We start from the raw sequence: 21,987 nt of genomic DNA on the forward strand, positions 1-21,987 counted from the left end.
AGAGAGAGAGAGAGAGAGAGAGAGAGAGAGAGAGAGAGAGAGAGAGAGATTTATACATACATATACCAGTTCTTTCTGGTTTTCGAATCTGATTGGCTGAGAGCCTTTTCCAGAGGTGCGATATCAGTCTTTGTCAGTCACGTGCGTTTATTATGTGTGACGTCACCGAGGCGCCATTTTGAAGGTATCGTTGCATTGAGCAGTGAACTAAAAGTGTAGAGCCGTGCAGTAAAGACCGATTAAATCGTCATACTGGAGAAGCAGATGCATAACAGAACTCCAACTTTTTCACTGTTTGTTTCACTCCGCTTGCAGAGTATTTCTCACATCAAGTGTCATGGCGAACACCCAAATCCACTACAATTTTATAAATAATAAATATTTTTAAAGGGGTCCTATTATGCTCTTTTACAAAGTCTTGATTTTGTTTTGGGGGTGTACTAGAACATGCTCTCATGCTTGGTGGTTCGAAAAAACGCATTATTTTTCACATCATTTACATTATTAAAATACCTTTCTCCCCATCCTGGCACAAACGGCTCGATTAGTTCCGGCTTTGATGAAGGTCCGCTTTCCGAAAAATAAAATGTGTTGTGATTGGTTAGCTGTCCCAGTGCGTTGTGATTGGCGAACAGCTTAGACGGTGTTTCAGTCCTGCCACGCCCCTTGCTCCGTCTTTCAACAAAAGCTTTTTGGCAAATCCGGCAGGCACTGTACTCCCTCATGTTGTGGAAGCTGTCCTCAGTAAAATGCGCAGCACACAATAGCAAATTGGGGTTATAATGCTCAGGGACAGAGTTAAAAAATAAATTGCAACCACTGTTTCCTGACATCATCCGCTTTCGGAAGCTCAAACAAAGACATTTGGGCACGGAGGGGAAAAAAAACAGCGTTTCAGGCGGTCGCACACTGGACGAGAAGAGCAGCGTCGGCGTCGCGCCACATCTTTAAAATTCAAATACATTATTTTCTATGAGTGTAGGCACATGGTGTGCTCTGATTTGCCAGCTATCCAGTGCGTTGTGATTGGCCGAATACCTCAAGCTGTGACGGAAATGTTACTCCCCTTAACATACTGCGATGCCGTCTCCCAGCAGGACAAGACTCAGACTGTGTTCGAAATGCCATACTATCATACTACTCTTACTATTTCTGCAGTATCCAGTATGTATGCTGTGCATAGTATGCAAATTTCTGTATGCATGTAATATCCGGATGACCTACTATATTCGCCAGAATCTGCTAAATATAACTCAAGTACACTGAAATCAGTACAAAAGCTGTTCAGAATGGCATACTACCATACTATATTGCAGTATGCTGTGTGTATACTGTGAATAGTATGTGAATTTTCTGTATGGATGGAATGCCCGGATTACCTGCTACATTGGCTCAAATTTGATGTACAGTGGGGCAAAAAAGTATTTAGTCAGCCACCAATTGTGCAAGTTCTCCCACTTAAAAAGATGAGAGAGGCCTGTAATTTTCATCATAGGTATACCTCAACTATGAGAGACAATCACATTGTAGGATTTTTTTTTAAATTATTTGGTAAATTCCTCGGTAAAATAAGTATTTGGTTTCTCTTTCATGAGATTACTTCCTCGTTTTGGCCGGGTTTCGTTTCTGCATGTCGTAAACTCAGGGGCGAGGCTTCTAAACCAGGGTGTTTTTAGGGGCGTGATATCCAAATAACGATTGTTTTCTGGCGCCACATTTATCAACATGCGATCATTCGTACGATGAGATTAGCAGCATACGATATGTTTCATACACTCTGTCGTAAATTGATTTGTGCGCTCGTGCGATCTGCGCTCGTTTCTATGTTAGATTGATAAATGAGGCCCAGTGTAACTAGAATATATCACTTTTTAATATATCGCCACTTAGTGTAACTACCAAAAATATCAATAAAGACAGCTCAGTGTTGATTTAGTTCTGTCCAATATGTAAAGTTAATCAATTATGAAATGAGTTCAATTGGGCAATATAGCATTGTTTACTAGTATGAAGCCTTATTAACAAGCCTTAGAAACAAATGAGCTAACTGTTCTTTTTACAAAGGTAACAACCTTGACAGCTGTGCTGAATTAATGTTCAGTGTTTGTCATGTGACAGCACTTAAGCATACTATTCTGAAACATTTATTGCTTATTGTATACTGTTTCACACACTATTCTTTACAAAAATAGTAGGCAGTATGCACTGTGTACTGGGCAGTAAGCAAGTATGCCATTTCAAACACAGCCTCAGTCCAGCTGCTCTGCTCATGCACATCCCATCATCGGTTCTCTTTTAGCAGTTCAGTCAATGTACTGTTAGGAGTAACTGAATAACTCGGGATATTGATTTATTTAGCGTCAGAGGGAGTGTCAGGCACATTTATAAACCGAATATAAGTAATTTGTGGATTAGTGCGTACTGGAGACGCGAACCGTTTCAAAATTCAGTTCGATTTGGTAAACTGGTTCGAACGGTTCACTAAGAAGATCCAGTTAAATAGAACGATTCGTTCGCGATCCGGACATCACTAGACGAGACAAAACAAATAAAACCCATTACAAACTAGGCATTTGTTGCATCCAGTGGGGACATAATTACTGATTATAATGACTTATACTGACTTTTTACGCGTTGCGTATCGCGCATAAACATAAAACCATGTCTGCATTTAGGATCGGAGAAACAACAAACAACAAGCCTACTCTACACTGCTCAAAACTCGCGTTTGAATCATCATTGGCAAATTATTTAATTATAAAAAACGTACTTACAGGCTGTGAGTCAGATGCGCCAGACTGTCCTTGCAAAGTTGGAACTGCCAAACTTTATATAAACAGCCTTTGTGCCACAGACGCATTAGGCTACTGGTTCAGGAAACAGTCCTCATCCATCCTCCATAAAATGCGCAGCACACATCTGAATATTTGGGTTGAACTGTTCTGGAACATTGTTGTAAATACAACTTAACCACTGATTTCTAGTCATGTCCTCTTTTGGAAGGTCAAACAAAGTAGTTTCGCTTTCACAACGAAACACACAGCGACTCCACAACATGGCAGCGGCGGCAACAGCGAGAATAAAAGTTACGCCTTCTTTCTTTGCGTGAACATTTGGACGGCGTTATGCAAATCTTCCCACATTGTGAAGTAGACATGTGGGGGCGTGTTAGAACGAGCTCTTTTAGGTAGGCTTGGCTGACTCTTATATTTTATAAAGAATGTCTCTTTGGATTTGAGACTTTAGTCTTTGGAACTTTACAGATCTTCTTTATGCACCAAGAGCTTGTAACACTCCAAAGAGAAAGGAAAAATTTAAATTGCATCATATGACCCCTTTAACTTTGAGCGCCACTTTAGAAGGCTCAGCTGAACAGCTATGCGTCGATGCTAAGACAGAGATTTCGCTTTCCCTGGACATGACAACCTATTTTCACAAATATATGACTCGGCCTGGAGGACAAACGCAAGTAATCGCACATGCTCAGTCGATCTCTCTCTCACTCACCGTCTGTTTAGGCTTGTTAAGTGCAAATCTATGGAGCCTCTGTACAAATCAGCATGGTATACATTATGTTATCATTATTAACTTGTTTAATATTCAGTCCACATGCCTTAAGTGTAAAACGAGAAGGGCATAACCTTACGAAAAAATAAAGCACTCAAAAATCGCAGTTGCTGCGGTTCATGCATTCCTCTGCAGTTTGCTCGTCAATAGTGCAGTACTGCGGTTATCGCGACAGCCCTATAACCAACTCATGGAAGGTAAGCCTTCCTGTTTACATCATGATGAAATTGATAATACAATGATAGTGTAAGAAAGAAGAGTTTATATTCAGGGTGTCAGAGAAGGTTAAACTCCTAAACACTATGCTACTGGCAGAGCAAAACATTACTCTAGAGTCAAAACCCCCTTTCTTAGATTAGTTAATCAAAACCAGGCAGTTACTTCAGTAGCAAAGCCCTATAGTACACACACACACACACACACACACACACACACACACACACACAGCTACAGCAGTAGCCTGCCTCTGCCAGCTACAACAGGAGCAAAAACACTGTCTAGACTTGGCGAGAGAGTTCATCTAAATGTCAGCAATTCTGATATTTCTAAATGTATAAAACCATTAGTGGAACCTTTAACTGACACTGTACTATACAACACAATAAACAAACAATAACATTTGATTACTAAAGAAAGTCTACACACAAATGTCACTGATTATGTCAATTATCTAACTCAGTGACAGGCAAACTTGGCCCTTCCAGGCCACTTTCCTGCAGAGATTTGATCCAACCCTGATATGACTCACCTGCCTGTAGCCTTCTAGTAGTCTTGAAGACAATGATTAACTGGTTCAGGTGTATTTGATTAGGGTTGGAGCTAACCTCTGAAGAAAAGTGGCCTGGAAGGGCCAAGTTTGCCCACCCCTGATCTAACTGAAAACAAAGCATCTCATTGGCTGTGTCTCAATACTAAGAAAGCAACCAACATCCCAAATGGTCAAAGGTTTGGGTTCAGTAATTTTTTTTTCTGTTTGTAACACGGTAAAAAATTTATTAAATCTTAAAATATATTCAAATATTAAACAGTTATTTTTAATGTAATAATATTTCACAATATTATGTTTTCAATGTATTTCTGATCAGATAAATGCAGCCTTGGTGAACATAAGAGACTTTTTAAACAGATTTTTATGAATTTTATTGACCCCAAGCTTTTGAATGGTAGTGTACCTCTAATAAATGATGTTTTAGTAGGCAGTTCACAACATTTCGAGACACAGCAATAATGATGCTTGTGTGAACTCTCTCAGGTTAAATCTGCATCCAGGACCTGTTACCTTTAGGTGATTTTCTACAGAAGGAGGAAAAACCCTTCATACTGTGGCTTCTCATAGATGCAATGGCTGAATACAGGGTAAAACAGGTGAGCGATGAGAGACAGAAATGTTATGTGATGAAAATTCAAAAGGAGAGATGGAAAGTAGTGCATTTGTAACTTAACAGTAATGAAATCGTAGACAAGCAGCGTTCCAAGATGTTTTGTAAAAAAAACACATCCTTGGCAGGATATTTCATATCCTATGTGTTATCTTTTTACCACTAGATGGCAGTCTCAACATATAACTGTAAATCAGCCATGAAAACATGTTGGCACTAGGGGTGCCAGCTAACAGAGAAATGCCAGTGGGGCACATGCTGTCTGGCAATACATTTCACTGCATGCCCACCATAAGGCTCTGATTCCACAGTTACACAAGTCAATGGGGAAAGTAAATCAAGTGTGCAAATACCAGAGGTTGAAGAAAACAACATTTAAATTAGCAAAAAATGCCATTGTGTGCCTGTGTGTATAATTACCTTTCTTAGGTGAGCTGTGAGGGGATGTGGGAGGAGATGACAGCTGTGAGGAGTTGTTGGACACACTGTCCTCTGTTGGTTTCCTGTGTCTCTCTCCTGCCTCCTCTGAAAGGGACAGTATCTTTTTCAGAGACTGTGGTGAGCTTGTGCCTGTGCAAACACAATAAGATTCTTATGAGCACCCGTATTACACAATGTAGAAGCTGATCATGTTTAAGCTACATAAATGCGGAGTCTCACCAAATGGCGGCAAGTCTTTGACTGGCACTTTCTTGCGTGATGGGTAGAGGGCTACGGCAGGCACTTGAAGCGCCTGGTTGGCTTTCTGAAGCTGCTGGCGCTGGTGAATGGCGGCCCGTGCAACTACAGGCGATGTGTCGGGTCTCTTCCTGTCCCCGGAACTCTTCGGCACTGTAATGATATAAGACAAATAATAAATATTTAGATAAGCATTTACAGAATGAGAAAAATAATTTTAGAAGAACTATTTTATTCAACAAGAACACATTCAATTGATAAAAAGTGACAGAGTAACATTCATAATTAAGAAATTTATAATGTTACAAAAGTTCATGTTAAAAAAAGTTTAAAAAAAAAAGTTATTTTGAACTTTCTAGTTATTACATAATGAATGTACATAATGAATGTGTAGGGTGCATGTGTAGCCACTAGATGTGTAGGATGTGTAGGATGTGTCCCGTACATTTATACGGGACACATCCTGGCCATGATTTTTATATTGCCTAAAACATCCAAAGTAGTTTGACCAATAACATGCAGGTATTGTACATAATCGACCAATCATGGCGCGTCAGGCGAGAGAAGGTGAGAACGATCAAAGCGATGCAAATATGCATACGTGTTTGTTCGTTCGTTCGACTTGAAGCTATGCACCGAACGTTGAGAATGACACCAAAGTACCGCGAGAGCGATTTGAAAGCATAAGGAGCTGTCTGCTCTGCTCTCTATAGCTCTCGTGAAATAATGTCATACAACGATCGATCTGCACAGTGCTAACAGCCAAAACCTGGATATTTAGGCAATACAGAAATATTTGCAAGGACGCATCCTGTAAAAATGGCCCGTATGGTCACCCTATGAATGTGACACTGAAGACTGGAATAATGGCTGCTGAAAATTCAGCTTTGCATCACAAATATAAATTACAACAAAAACAGTTTTGAAATTGCAATAATATTCTACAAATTTAGTTTTGACTGTATTTTTTATTAAATAAATATAGCTTTTGTAAGCATAAGTGATATTGAATATTTTGTTCTGTGGGGTATGCAGTTTTTTTTATTGTGAGGTAAATGTCTGTGGTGTTTTTCATCACATGCCACTGTTGTTTCCTGTGGATTCATCTATTTGTAATAGTGTGTGTACTTGCTACGCTACTCACATGTGTTGACTGAAGGCTCACACTGAATTGAGAGTGTCTGCAGGCTCTCTTCATTCGTCTCCAGGGTGAGGTTGGAGAGGTATTGTTTGACCTTGCGTGCCATCTGTGCGTCCTCGTACAGCTTCTTGGCATTGAGGAAGGAACTCCGTCTGACCCGCTTCTTGTGCCCGCCCGTCTGGGTTACATCCAGGACGGCCGCATTGGCACTACCCTGACTGAGTGACCTAAATGCACACACATATTACAGTTAAAGATGCAGGCTGACTTTAACAGTGGTAGTATGCTGATGCAGGATCAGATCAGTCTTTCTTTGACATGCGATAAGTTGCATTCCTTGCAGCTTCAATCCAAACATTCCATGCACTTCACATCTCAGCCAATCAGGCAGTTAAATAAAAACTGGATGTTAAATAAAACAACAGAAGTATAGTAAAATAACAGATTATTTGATCATTTAAAAAAATGGATCATATATATTTTTTATAGGCAAAAACCTTGAACAATTTGTCAACCATTTATTTTATGTATTTATGTTTAAAGGTGAAGTGTGTAATTTCTGCACCATTAGCAGTTTTGTATGTTAGGCTGGAATAGAAGAACACAATTTTCAACTCAAAAAAGATCTTATAAACGGCTGTGTTTGAATTCACACACATATCATTAATCACATTTTATAAACTAATACAATTATTAGTTCAAACTATAGAAAATAATCAAAAAGGCAAAAAAAACAACAAAAAAACTCACAACACTGCAAAACTTAGCTGAAGGCGTGCGGCTATGGTAAGTAGTTTAGCTGGAAGGGGCAAGTTAAATCACTTTTTGCTAAAAATGGATCATGGGATATCAAATTAATAAATGTGCAGGAACCAAACAACTGTAAATAAATTCATGCATACTAGTGGAGTCATGTTTGTGAAACATTCAAAATCTATGGTAATTATACAACAGAAACATTAGGATGTATTTTAGAATGAGGTGAGTTTATTTAATGACCCCGAGTAGCAAAAGTGATGGCGGTCAAATGCTTGGATGGGATCCGTCATAGCAGAAGCATTCTCAAATGAACCAGAAAAAGAAAAAGAATGGATGGTGAGGAGCCAGCCCAAAATAAAGGAGGGGGCACACATGAGGCCAAAGGTGAGAGTTCACCTTACTCACCCTAAACTTCTCCATTTCTTCTTCCTGTAAGGGAGAGCCATGAATAGTGAAGTGTGGGGCAGAGAGGGTAGATGAAGAGAGAAATGCGGGAGAGAGAAAGCCCATGAGAGAAAAAGAGGGAGACACACTTAGATGAGGAGAAACAGACCAAGGGTACCAAGGTGAGGTGCACCAGAGACCAAAAGAGAGACACTAACTTCTCTGACAATAATGCAGACAGAGAGTAACATACAAAATGGCTTAACTCGTACGTAAATATCACTTTAACATATCAAAAAACCTTTGGAAAAAGCCTGTGTGTGGAAGCGTGAGGTGAGAGCTGTACACATCGCCGTGAGTGGGCACTAAAAGCTACTCAGTGATGTGAAGAGTCCAGCCTGAAAGAAGGACAAAGAAGTCATTGTAGCACTCAGAACAGAAAGGCACTCACCTGGTTCTGAACATCAGAGCAGGGTCCATGTTTACAGCTGCCATTCGGCCTACGTGTCTGATCTCTTTAGCAATCATCCGCAGTTTCTCAAAGTTCACCAAACCATCTACCTTTGAGTCATTTCCTAGAGTGGACAATAAAGAAAAGGCTCATTTCATACATTTTTATAATCATTTTTTTTCCCCTCAGGGTCAAATTAAAATGGTGAAGTTTGTGTCAAAGCGGTCATATTTTCAAAATGGACTCTCAAAATGGACAGTTTTTGCAACTGCCTTTAAGACACAAACCTTGCATTAAATGCACAGCACAAACTCTTAAGATTAAACAGAAATGATCAGAGTCCTAGTTAGAAACAAACTTAGGAAGCCTATGCAGAGGAGTAGGTGCTACACAAAGCCAGGAAAATGCATTACTGACATATAAACACGGACAGTTATGTATTAATAATTTCAGACTGGGAATGAAGCTTTGAGAAAGGTATCAAGCCATTTTATCTAAAAGAAATGAAGGTAAATGTACTTGAATAATAGATAAACACAGGTACTATATACTGCATGTCATCACCTACTTCGGTGAGAACTATCTTACCTTCATGCAGGAAGGTGAGATCCTTCTTGATTACAGGGAAAAGTGGGATGATGGGTGGCTGCAGGTTCTGGCTGTTTAGAAGATTCCGGTACTTCGCCATATTCCTGGAGGGATCAAATAGATCTTGAAGATCACTAAACAGCTTCTCATATTTACTGGGCAACTTCTCCCATGTGCCTCTCAGTCTGGACACTGGTGCCAAGTTCAGACCACTGGAAAAGACACACAATGTCATTGTTACTTGGAAAAATATAACATACATAAGAGGTCTTCAGTTTAACCCTTAATTTTTCTGCCTCTTAAAATAAAGACTAATTCTACCTGATGATGGCAAACATGGAGTTGAAGTTCTTGCACTCGCGGCAATGCAGTGCGATCTTAATGAAGTGCTTGATGATCTTCATCCGTTTGAGCTGGTAGGTCTCACGTACCACCTCTGTGGCCACCCAGAAGGTCTCCCGATTGATGGCCTCCTCAAAGAGCTTGAGGCTGGGGGGCCTGGTAAGACGGGTTTTGAGCTTAAAGAGGTCATCAATGTATTCGGTGGGCTCGATGGCACAGAACAGCTCAAAGGCACGCATGGACAGCTGGGTCGCCACTTCCACTGTACTAAGCTGCAGCAGGCTGATCTGGCTCTCCCGTAGTAGTTCCTGGGCATCTTCATCCGAGCACAGTGTCTCTGTCTCCATGTTGCTTTTCAGGTAGTACCTACAGGTTAAACGGAGAATAGGCCAATGAGAGGAGAGGTCACCAGATGTTCTAAGTGGTTTGACACGAAAATAATTCAGAAAATTGATCAAAATGACCACAAGGGTTCTAAGGCATCACCTTCCACTCAGCTGGATCCTGTCGGCCAGTTTGGAGAGTTGTTCAGGGAGTCGCCGCTGCTTGATGACACCCTCAGGAGTGACTGACACCTCACACAACGAATATGCTTCAGGGGCAGCGGTCAAGGCAAACTCTCGGATGGCCTGGGCTACGACTTCTTTTGCTGTGGTGTCCTTCCCAATCATGATGTACCGACTTTGCTGGTCTGCCTTGAACACTCTCAATACCTGGTCTGACATGTCTAAAGAACAGAGGAATGGCTTAAGCCCACACACTTAACCCGTTCATTAACCAACATCTCGGTGGAAAACCACTTATAATGTGTTACACATGATCATTTTACATTACTATTGAACTTATGTCACTTTCACACTTGGTATGTTTGAATAAGTCAGAATCTGAACTAGAGTTTTGGACAGTCAAGAAGTGATCCACTTGTGAATTACACATCTACAATCCCATCATCAGGAGCTTTTTTTTTAAATAAGTTGTAAAATTTTCTTGGTGCATATGTATGCTCAGAAGACACCTTCACAACAAGCAAACAAATCAGCCTTCAAGTTCAATCAATCTCACACTGAAAAAAAACCTCTAGTGTGAAAGTGACGCAAATCAGTGAATCCCACCAAATGCAGAGTGTTTACAGATTAGGACCTGATTGAGTACCACCAAAATTTGTTCTACATAGCTTTGGATAGCAAAATCAATGTCAAAACTGAACAGAGAAGTGAAGAAGATTGTGATTAAGAAAATGAAAGTAGCTGAGAAACCTCTAAGATGACAAGATCAAATACTTACTTATAGGGACTGCTTCTGAAAGGACATTCAGGACAGCATGAGCATCTTATTAAATATTCATGTACTGAGATTAAACTTCTGTGAAAGGTTCTGTAGATGCCCTAAAGGTAAGTGCACAGCAAGACATTGCAAGAATAATATTTAAACTATCCATGTAAAGATCTCTACTATCTTTATTTACTGACGCAAAGTCTGTTCTCTCTTGAGAAGAACGTCTAACCTAGTAGAACAAATTCCTGGATTTAATGATTACTGGCTAAACCCTATCCCTAGGGAAATGGGATAGATGATAAGAACGCTGTTCACCCCTTAAGACCAAGCCACAACCTAACCCTAACATGAGAGTGGTTGACTAGACTGTTGTTCCAGAACCAACATGGATGTAGATGCAGTAAAATGTATTACTTTGCTAAACCACATTAAGTGTCTTACCAGGCTGGTTGTTGAAGTCAAGTATGCGGTGGTGTGACTGCAATAGGTCAGGGTTGCTTGATGAAAGGTTTCCACTGACAGGAAGAGCAGGAGTGATCTGCTTTGACTGCTTTAGCCCGACAATACTGTCATCCTGGGACTGTCCCACGCCAACATCACTGTAAACAAACCTGAAGAATTATACACTGAAGTGGACCAAATCACTAAGAGAGCTTTCATGCATGAAGCTCAGCTTACTTGTAAGGTTTGGGTGGAAGAATACTGGTCAGTGTCTTGTCGAAGATCTTCTTCAGCTTGTTTCTGCCACCCACGGTATTGGCCTTGGCTTTCTTACTAGCTTTCTCAAGACCCATGACCTGCTCCACATCCACAGCCAGGTCAGGGATGGAGTAGCGGCTGGCTTTCTTAATGTCCCCGATTTTGGGGATGTGAGGTGCCCCGTTCTTCCTGTCTGGCTCCTCCTCCTGTTCTTGCTCCTGGTTCTGGTCAGGCCTGGCCAGTAGCTCCTTAAACACTAAGAGCAGGGAACACAGCACAGAGAAAATGAGTTTAACAATGCCATCTGACATTTTCAAGGAACAAATAGCTTTTTCCAAAATCAATTACAGCTACATTTACCCCTACTGCAAGAGGAAAGCGAGCTGACTGGCAATTTTCAGATGAAGTGTTGTTGAATCTAAATGACAGTCTGTGCAGCTGCAGTCATTTCAGCCAGTGTAGCTTACCTAAGAGATTGGTTTTCACAGTAATGGACAGGTGCGTGTTGTTTTTGAGAATCTCGTTAGCTTTGGATAACGGCACATTTTCAAAGTTTTGCCCATTGACCTCTAGTATCTGGGGGGGAAAAAAGATTAAAATCCAAAATCTCAATCAACATTGCAGCTGGGCCAGTTGATACATATACATAAAGCACAAAGTTTTATTTCAGTACTATATACTTTCAGCACACAGTGAGTAGTTTGTGGTATTACATGTCACTTCATAAAATTCTCTCAGTGAGGTGAGGTATGCTGAGTGAATGCGAGTGTGATGCTTATTTTCAGTGTAAAAGGACTTTGCCCTTACTGCAACATGAACTCCTTTGGCATTAATTCATTCATTGACACAAATTCACACCAGTGACACAAACAAAAACAGATCCATAATCACGTTAGCGGCCAAGCAATATGTTTTTTATTGGCTAATATGGTAACATTTTATAATAAGTATACACTAATAAAATACTTACAAATAATTTGCAAACTATTAGTTTATAGTTAATTCATAGTTTATAAACTGTAGTTAATACATTAATAGACTCTATACAAATAGTGAGTTCTTCATTCATTGTCACTGTAATTAACAAATTATTATTGTTTAATTAGCTCATAGGCATAGACTAATATAATGTTTTGTTAACAGCTTATTAACCGGAAATAGTTCTCACTTTAGATTAGCTCACAGAAAATTGGAAAATGTAATTAATTAAATGCTTTAAACCAAACTTTACTTTTACATTTTTATATCCTTTACATTAATTGCATTAGTATTAAGTGTTCCTACAAATTCCACAAACTGTATATTCTATCCCCATCACAGAAAACTATATGATTTTCTGTGATGGGTAGGTTTAGGGGTGGGGTTTGTGTAAGGGGATAGAATATACAGTTTGTACAGTATAAAAACCATTACACCTATGGAGAGTCCCCATAAAACATAAAAACCAATATGTGTGTTTATATGTTATGCATTTGTAAGCTTTTTAAGGAACACTAAATATTAATTAAATTAATGTTCAATAAAGGCTGGTTTATAGCACTTAATGACATTTTCCCATTTTATGTGACCTAATCTAAAGTAAGAACTATTCACTCCTAATTACCAATTAACAATTCCTTTACTACGACCTAATTAAACAATAATAACTGTGTTAATAACAGCGACAATGAACAAAGAACTCACTATTTTTATATAGCCTATTAATATATTAACAATGTAGAGATTACAATATATAAACTACAAAAAACTATAAACTAATAGTTTGTTAATGATTTTTAAGTACTTTATTAGTGCATACTTATAAAGTGTTACCGCTGATATCTACTGATATCTAGAGAGCAGTGTGGCTGATGCCCGATTTCCCTTGATATATATATAAGAGTTCCCTTGCTAGTGATAACACAGAATAAATTAAATGGAAACTTATTCTACATAATATTAACTCATATTAAACTTAACAACAAATTGCTTATCCATTGTCAAAGCTGTTCACTGACACAAAGGGGAACTACCACATCTGTTAATTGGCTAAGCAGACACGGTTATTGTCAATAATCTCAAAACGGCCAAGTATCAGCTGATTAGCATTCTGAACAATCACAATCCTCTTGTGGTTCAGAGGGCAAATAGATAGCAACTAATTAAACAGCTTTATGAGCCAAATACTGCATTGAGTGAAGGGCAAAAGGAAACAGTGTGACACTCTATTCATCTGAAATCACATTTTCCGCTTGTGTGAAGGAGGGAAGCCGTGTGGCAGACATATTTAGACTACAGAACAAGTTAACAGGCTGAGATGTGTGCGCTTTTACGTTTGAACGATAGATGGAATGAAAACAAAATCATAAGATGAGGTTTTTGCTCTTTTTCTTTATGATTTAGGGCAGTATGCTGTCAGTGCTGTGACTAACCGCTTTCACCGCTTGACAACAGCAATTACAAATGCTCTCACACAATGTTTCCCACTTCCAGTCCCATAACTACTATTACTGCTGCTAATGCCACAGCAAGTTGCTATTACGGTGTCAATTTAACAACTACAACTATTTCTGTAGCCTACTTCAGATCCTGCATGCTGCTGGTGTGACATTACCTGATCTCCTCGTTTAAGTCCGGCCTCTGCAGCTTTGCTGCCTGGCTCCACGCTGTCAATGAAAATGCGAAAGCCCTTCTCTGAACCCCCCAGCAGGGTGAAAGACAGGGGTGCTTCCCTCGAGGGTTTGGTCAGGGTCACCACCCGCAGCTTAGCTTTGGCAGCACATGCTATGTTTAACAGTCTTAGGTGCCCACACATTTTCTGGTTCAAAGAGAGGCATTACATGTGAATTTTGCTGTCGACTCAGCCACAAAGATGAAGAACACCAAGAAATCTTAAGGTTTTATTGCACACAACTGACCTCTCTCTCCAGATTGTACTCGAACTCCTCAAGAAAATGCGTCATTGCGGAGTCACCCTCAAAGTCGTTGAAATGATTGTTTACCCACAGCAAGACTACCCGTGTAACCTGATGAAATATGATGTAAATAATCATTCATCTCATCAAGCGCTGATTGACTTAAGTGCTTGCATAAGAGTGTCTATGTACCTTGTCCCTGAGGCTGGGGTCATGGAACCACTCCAACAGTTTCTTGCCTACCACCATGGGGCTTGGCAGGAAGGTGCGGTAGGTAAGCAGGAAGTCCTCGATGTAGGTGGGATCCACTACCGAGTGCTCTTCTACAAGGTGCATGGTAAGACGCTCCGGTGTGCCCTGTAAAAACCAAATGTACTCTTTTAGAGGATGCCTATTTAATCCAACTTTGGCTTGTGACTCTCTGATTTGGGTTCAGCCAGAAAAACTGGTGGTCAGTTTCATTGTTGTGAGGCAAATTTCCCTCCACTCTAACTGTCAAGACATTGGACTCATAAAATGTATTTGATATTCAGTCCATATATGCCTCCACTGTGCTAAGCATATTTCCATGTTTAGGAATCAATAAATGGCTATGTTCAATGCATCTGTGTAAATCAGAGCCAACGCCATGTCAATCAAGAGTGTGAGTCAATGTTTCCTAACAGTTTTTGCTGCGTGGCACATCTCATCGGATTCAATTCAGACTGCAAACTCACAACTCAAACAAAATATAATTTATTTTGGCTGAAGGGCCGTAAAATAGAGGTGCAGGAAACACTGGTTTAAGTATAAAAATCCTTATGTGAGCTATCATTGGACCTCATGACAGGTAATGTCCCTTATAATATGTTTTGTTGAGAAATTGTTTTTTGGTTGGGAATTGCCTTCTTGTCACTTTACTGTAGCTACATTTCTGAACATTTCTTTACCTCTGGGTGTGACAAACACAAACTCATTTGTAGTTGGGTTCTCACCTTGATGACAATGTGTCCTTTTCTGGTGCCTGTGCGGTCAAGCTCTCGGTGTTCCTTCACCATCACAATCTCACCCTCCTCTTCCACCTTCTGCATGTTTTTCTCCACTTGATTAAGGATACAGCAGTAATCTTGCTGTGCTATGCAAACAAACTGACAGAGAGAGAAATGATAGCAAAAGTGAGCAAGCAGACACAAGTCGAGAGGCAAAAGTAAATCACTTTTAAGATGTAGCAGTGTTTTCAAATGATTTCCCCATGATAATTACACCAGTGCACTGAAACGGAGACAAGATTTCATTATTGCAAAATTTTCACTAATCACCCCTATTATTCTCATGCTTAATGAATGGGCAGGACCATATCACTTTTGCAGTAAATGAGTCATTATAAACCACTAAAATAGGTTGGACAGTGATAAAAGACATTCTTCTTTGGGTTTTTTTATCGATAGAGTTCTTTCTTAAAACATACTGGATAGCCAAAAATGCAATGTCACAATGCAAAAATAGGCTTCATTTTCTTTACTCAATGAAATGATGCAATCAAATGCAATGTTTATTTATTTTGGCAGAAAATAGGATTTACTTTTTTTGGGCAGATTATGGATTGTTGACTCACCTGGCAGTCATCCACCTTGGTCTTCATCACCCCTTTCATGTACTCTTTCTCCATGGTGGGGGACACACCGAAGCTGTTGCCCATGCACAGGATTTCCGTCCGGCCATCTGGGTGCGTCACCTCCACTGAGCCGTTCAGAATCACAGACCATGAGTCCAGCTACAACAAAGGTACAAGTTAACAGTAAGACAAAGGAGGACATATGGTTTATTTTTAATGTTAGATTACAGTTTAAATCACTGTCAGTTTGTTATATAAACCTCCGTGGTGAAATGCAAAACTTGGACCTAATTACTTGCTCCTGCTTTTTATTTTTTGAGCATTGGTAATAGTGGTGAACATGTCATCACATTGAGCTGTGCAAGCCTCAAGCCCTGTCCTGCTTTCAATTATATGGATGCATTAGGAGGGAAAATGGCTCGTTTTGGCATGTCAATACTGAGACAAGGAGATAAGTGATTCCCGCTGTACCGCGAGCATCTTGTAATCTCAAGATGCTGAATGCTGGCATCCATTCAGGTTTAACGGTGCAGAAGCTGAATGGCTGATTGGCTGTGACGAAAGGCAGGGCGAAGGATAGCAGTATGTGTAAGCAAAGCCACAGAATCAAGAACAACATGAGACTTAAGTGAAAGCTGGTGAAAGGCTAAAGGTGAATGACATAACTTCAAAAAAGAGAGAGAATTGGGGTTAAAGAAAGAACTAAAATGGGATTTGTGTAAAAAGCTAGGCTAATAGCTATTGATATAGAAAAAGTGCAGTGTATGTACTATACGTACTAGGTCACACATATAGGTTAAAGGTGAAACTGAGGCTTCAAGTAAGGCTAATGCTACTGGTTTATGTCACGGCAAGTCTAACCGACCTCTTCGCCATCATTAAGGACGACTGTGCCGGCCCGTTCCACCACAGCGAACACCATAACAGCACAAAGCTCCCTCCTGACAGACATGGTCATGTTGGCAAAGGCCGGTAGCTGGTGCATGAACTCCAACAGTTGCTCTGAAGAAACAGGGTGAGAAACAAGAAGTGAAAGTCAGATTTAAGACTAAGTGAGATACATGAGAGTCTTTGAAAGTCTTTCATTGATATTTGTTCTCTCTATCAGATGCAGTTTGTTCTTCCCACATGGAGAACGGAAAAACATTCTTTCCATGGCTATAAAAATAACAGCAACCAAGCATCGAATGCATTATTAATACAAAGCTATTTCTGAGAACCGGCTAATCTTGCTATGCAATATACAGGGCATATTATACATGACAAAATCCATTTCCACAGTAACAAAGAACTAAACAGAATGTAGTTTCTTCAATTATGGACACTTCCCAGGTGGTTTTATTAAAACAAACAGATTTTGATGATTTTTGTTATATGGAAGTCAAAATAAAACGGTCATAGAACCATTTATCATTTGTTTTTGCTACCTTCCAAATTCACGTGGTTTATGTATAGATTTTATTATTTAACTATGCCAGATGTTCAATTTTCAACTTTGAAATGTAAAAAAAAAATAAATTATAGCATTTTACAAATGTGACAAACCAAGTTAAATTACAAAAAAGTAAAATAATGAGCAAAATAAACCACTTTAATATTGTTTGTGATTTTTTTCTTTTCTCACTTTAGCACTTTTTAGCCAATTACAGCTGTCCCTCAGTTGTTGTCATTTAGATAAAATTCAAGACATGCGATCTGGACAGAAAACTTTAAAATTAAAATAAAGTTAGTATTTAGAATGCTGGGATATTAACCTTACAAAGCCATTTTCACCACAGGATGTTATTAAATACAATGCATCATTTGGGATGTGGCAGAAATGACACTGTGACAGAAATACTGAACAGAAATACTAACAGAAAAATGACAATTCTACTGTGCTATATGTATATATACTGTTGGACAACGGCAGCAGACAAATTAAATAAACTATAGTGAGAGTGTGAAAAGTGTTTTCACACCATTTTTTTTATTAAAACGCACAGGGCCAAAAGTGCTCATATAGAAAAACCCATTTCCATATTTGTCTCTTTTTGAGAGCTTAGCCTACAAGTGTGCATGCCATTCCGTTGCATAGAACATGGTACATATAACATCTTGTGTCCATTTATTGCAAAGTAATCATTATTTTACAATCAATGAATTACTAGAACTGGTCATCAAGATAATCATTTTTCTGTAACATGTTAATAGTTTTTCTTTCCATGCTCGACAGGCCAACCAAATCAAGTATTTGGCTTTAGCTATTGTGACAGGGCTGCCCAAAGGCTGGAGTGGTTCAGTTGAGATCGAGGAGAGTGGAGACAAGAGATTTTGGATTTTGTTCCCTGCCCATGGCCTGTCTGGGTACTCGATGACCTGTGCTTGGCATGGCACCACTGAAGCATAGCTGTGGATGCGGCTAAGCCAATCAAATTTTAATGCTCTCCGTGAGGCGCGGCTGAGAGGGTGACCTAGAAAAAAAAAAAAACACGTCTCCCCCTCACTTTTTCCTTTTGTAGTCTCCCCGACCTTTTGTTGCCTTCTTTTCCTGGCAATTTATTTAATTGATTTCGAGAATCCCATCTTTCTTCCTAGAGCAAATTCTGGTGTTTGAATCACATTCTAGCATGAAGGTTTAAGCAAATCACTCACCTATGTCATCATCCGTTCGGTCCATGGGGTCTTTCTCCAGGCAGTCTCGGACAATATCTCGACTCATGAGGGGATCAGAGGCACGTTCGATGTCTTCTTCATCGTCATCCTCCTCGGAGTCAACGGCTGTCTCGGGCAGGCCACTGAGGTCCATGTCGCCGGGCTCACTCTCTGTGGCCTGTGTGTCAAAAACCTTTGTCAGTCAATCAAAGTAAGGTATTTTGGAATTTTTTTCATTTTTTGCTGCGCATTTTTACATCACTGTGGTGTTTCTTCTAAATTAATATCCTGAATCCTGGAGCTGATCACAGACCTAACATCTAACATATTTCAGAAGCAAAGTTTAAGCACAGACCCAAAAAACACAAAATAATCAAGACTAGGATTCAAGGCTAAAAAAAAAACTGGAATGAAACATGACTGCATGTACTACTGTATAACAACAATTCAAAACAAGCAACAAAACAAACCAACCAAACAAGCACAGGTAACAACAACAACAACAACAAAAAAAATACATATTCTGGGTATTAAAATACAAATGTAGATGTTTGAACTCCATTTTTGAGAAAATACAACCCAACACCCACCCAGCACTGCGGCATGGCCCTACAGGACTAAAATAAACAAAAGAAAGACCCATCCCATTGTGTACACCACAATCTCCTGTCGCAACCAACCCTGATTCGCTCTCACCTGGCCGAGGAGCCCCAGCGGTACTCTGTTCCTCCCTGAAACTGCCCACAGTGTCGCCTTGACCAAATGCTTGCAGAAGCCGGGTCCCAGCCTCATCTTTAGAGCTCTGGCTTCCAGCCTCTTTTAATTTTTTAAGCCCCTCGATCTGGGCTCACAAAAAACGCATGTCATTTTGACTTAAATGACCTGTATTACTCATCAAATATTCAGACGGTGCTGAAAGCAGCCACTCAGAGGGCGCATAGGGCGGGGAGATGTGAAGCTGGGCTCTTTTTTGGTAGGGTGGGGACAGGGGAGTGGGGGAGGATGGTGGTGGCAGCTGGCAAAATGCACTAATATAAAAACGAGAAATCTATCACATAAGCATCCCTCTTAAAGAGGTCTAAATTACTTGTGAGAATAGATCACCTAAAAATAACAATTCTGTCATGATTTACTCACCCTCATGTCATTCCAAACCAGTATGACTTTCTTTTTTTCTCAGAACACAAAAGGAGAAATGATGGAGAGTATATTCATTGCAAGTACAGTGAATGGCGATTGAAGCTTTTTGGATTTTTAATAAAAAAGCAGCATAGAAAAATCTTAATAGTATCAAAAAGTTTCATTGAGCACGTTTACATGCAAGCTGATAACTCACAAATATCAGCTTATTAAAATAACCAGTTTTCCCCGTTTACATGCACATCAGTAACCTGACAACGCAAGTAAGCTGCGTTTACATGACTTCATTAATAAATCAGGTTATTTCCCTGTAGTGACGTCAAAATATAATCATTTGCGTATCTGACTCGGAGTATTCCATACATTTGTCAGTTGTGATGTTAAATTAAGCTTGCAACATGTCGGGAAACTTACAGCTCATATATTTTCGTCTCATGCAGTTATAAACGCAGCATTGTGACTGAACCACTTCTACTTCTGCTGCACGAGATGAGAACACTTTTTTTTATCATTTTATGAGTCATGAAAAAGTCTGCTTTTGTGATATATTTCCTTCTTTCTTTACTGCAAGACGTTTGCTCGGTCTAGATGCGCTTAAATGTGCACTAACGATGTGTTCCTGTCACGTATCACACATGCGCACTTCAATAAGACGACAGAAAGCAGGTTATTGCGTTTACATGCCGTGCGAAATCGAAGTAAGAGGCAAAAAACTACCTGTTGTGACCGGTTTATGCTTATGCCGTTTATGACCTCACTCCGATAAAAGAAAACAGGTTACCGCATTTACATGACCAAGTGCATTTTCGTCTTATTAAGCATAATCAGCTTAAGAACGTGCATGTAAACGCACTCATTTTTGAATTTCCCTTTTTGGTTTTTAACACAAAACTATTATTCACTAAAACTCTTGACATATTTTCATAAGAGGAGTGTCTAATTGTGTCTAATCAAGTCTAATTCTTGAACAAATTATTTTTCTTAAACAGATCTCTTTATGATTCGATTCACAAAACTAGTCTAAATAATTCAATAATTGGACTGATCTGGTTCTCAAGTTGAATTGAATGACACAATGATCTGGTCAACAGTTAACAGCTCTCTAAAGGTGATTATCAACTTAAATTCAAGAAAATAACTGACATTTTAAGTTGTTCCTCAAAAAACGACAAAAAAAAAACTGCACAAAAGTCATATGAAACATTTTTATGGTTCTTTTGCAGTCATTTTTGAAGCATGGCAGCTCAATGTAATTGCACAAAATTGTGTAATTGTGTTCAACGCAAGAAAGGCATACGGCTTTGGAACGACCAGTAAATGAAGACAGATTCTTATTTTGGATGAACTGTTCCTTTAAGGTCCTCAATCCTGCTGAAAACCTACATGAGCTCTCAGATGCTCGATAACCCTGTGGCACACATTTGTCCCGGAGATCAGATTGGAGTTAAAACAAACACAGATCTATGAGCAGCATTTACCAACTACAAAGACAGACAACCTCAAATGCTGCATCCATTAAATCGCAGGAAATCCCAGTATTCCCTGCTCTCAACTATGAATTAAATATGCATTCCCAAAGCAGAAAGTCACTGGTGCATGATGACTGAAATCTATGTGCTTAAATAACAGCAATCTTGTTGAGGAAAGGTATCAATGACTGTTGATTAATGCGGTTTTAAGATCTTAAAATCAATACACTAAACAGTCACCCATTAGCTGAACCTTTTGGGATTTACATTACATTACATTTTCATCCAGACACGTTATATTGATGACTCGCTTCAGATCATTATGTCTCTGGCAGATAGGCTTGAAGAAACCAAACACATCACACTCAAGTCACATATTGATAAACCAACTACACCACTTTGGGATTGTTCAAAAAGTTTCATTGCTGTACTTCAACAAGAATCAAACACCACCAATGATGCAGGCAAAGCAGGAGTTGAGCTGGCCTCCCTTTTATAAACCATTTAAGAGCTAATCAGTGAAGACAAACATAGGGGCTGTTAATACATTGTAGTTGATAAAGGGACTGATTTATCTTTCAAACTGTCATGTCTGGTGCAATCTATAGCACTGTTTGGGCAGCTAAGATGATCGTGAAGGGAACATAAATTTTTTAGCAGGACTATTCTTGGATCAATGCTTTCAAGCCTCCCTGAAGAACCTGCATCATTATTTATTCAAATGTAAAAAAATAAATAAAAAAAACAGAAAAAGAAAAAAAGTGACCGCTTTGACAGCTGCATTGAGGATATGGGCCATTACTCATAACAAAAGAGGCCTGAGGTACTGTAGGATACCAACATACAGTGGGGTTCAAAAGTGAGACCACTAGTACTAGTAAATGCTTCTGTTTTGCATTTTTGTGGTTTAATCAAAATCACTTTAATTTCAGGGAAATGTTAAATGTATGTTAAGTGTCAAATGTAAAAAAAAAAAAAAGTATATATATATAT

General features: G+C 39.4%; 1 protein-coding gene across 1 annotated transcript in view; it reads right to left on the reverse strand.

Moving 5' to 3' along the window:
- Window positions 1-4,820: 4,820 nt before the first annotated feature.
- The window catches only part of LOC107594895 (rap guanine nucleotide exchange factor 2-like), a 67,828-nt gene continuing 50,661 nt past the window's right edge, over window positions 4,821-21,987 (reverse strand). The window contains exons 7-26 of the mRNA XM_016285107.1: window positions 18,386-18,563; window positions 16,617-16,753; window positions 15,752-15,910; window positions 15,132-15,284; window positions 14,350-14,514; window positions 14,161-14,268; window positions 13,857-14,060; window positions 11,731-11,839; window positions 11,243-11,519; window positions 11,006-11,163; window positions 10,574-10,588; window positions 9,776-10,016; window positions 9,269-9,655; window positions 8,948-9,159; window positions 8,360-8,483; window positions 7,930-7,953; window positions 6,769-6,992; window positions 5,607-5,777; window positions 5,367-5,516; window positions 4,821-4,912 (exon numbers count right to left, since the gene is read on the reverse strand). Of these exons, the coding sequence (XP_016140593.1) occupies window positions 4,821-4,912; window positions 5,367-5,516; window positions 5,607-5,777; window positions 6,769-6,992; window positions 7,930-7,953; window positions 8,360-8,483; window positions 8,948-9,159; window positions 9,269-9,655; window positions 9,776-10,016; window positions 10,574-10,588; window positions 11,006-11,163; window positions 11,243-11,519; window positions 11,731-11,839; window positions 13,857-14,060; window positions 14,161-14,268; window positions 14,350-14,514; window positions 15,132-15,284; window positions 15,752-15,910; window positions 16,617-16,753; window positions 18,386-18,563 (3,288 nt within the window). The remainder of the gene's footprint in view (window positions 4,913-5,366; window positions 5,517-5,606; window positions 5,778-6,768; window positions 6,993-7,929; window positions 7,954-8,359; window positions 8,484-8,947; window positions 9,160-9,268; window positions 9,656-9,775; window positions 10,017-10,573; window positions 10,589-11,005; window positions 11,164-11,242; window positions 11,520-11,730; window positions 11,840-13,856; window positions 14,061-14,160; window positions 14,269-14,349; window positions 14,515-15,131; window positions 15,285-15,751; window positions 15,911-16,616; window positions 16,754-18,385; window positions 18,564-21,987) is intronic.

This window comes from Sinocyclocheilus grahami, unplaced genomic scaffold, assembly GCF_001515645.1.
Source record: "Sinocyclocheilus grahami isolate Dianchi unplaced genomic scaffold, SAMN03320097.WGS_v1.1 scaffold192.1, whole genome shotgun sequence".
NCBI classification, from domain to species: Eukaryota; Metazoa; Chordata; class Actinopteri; order Cypriniformes; family Cyprinidae; genus Sinocyclocheilus; species Sinocyclocheilus grahami.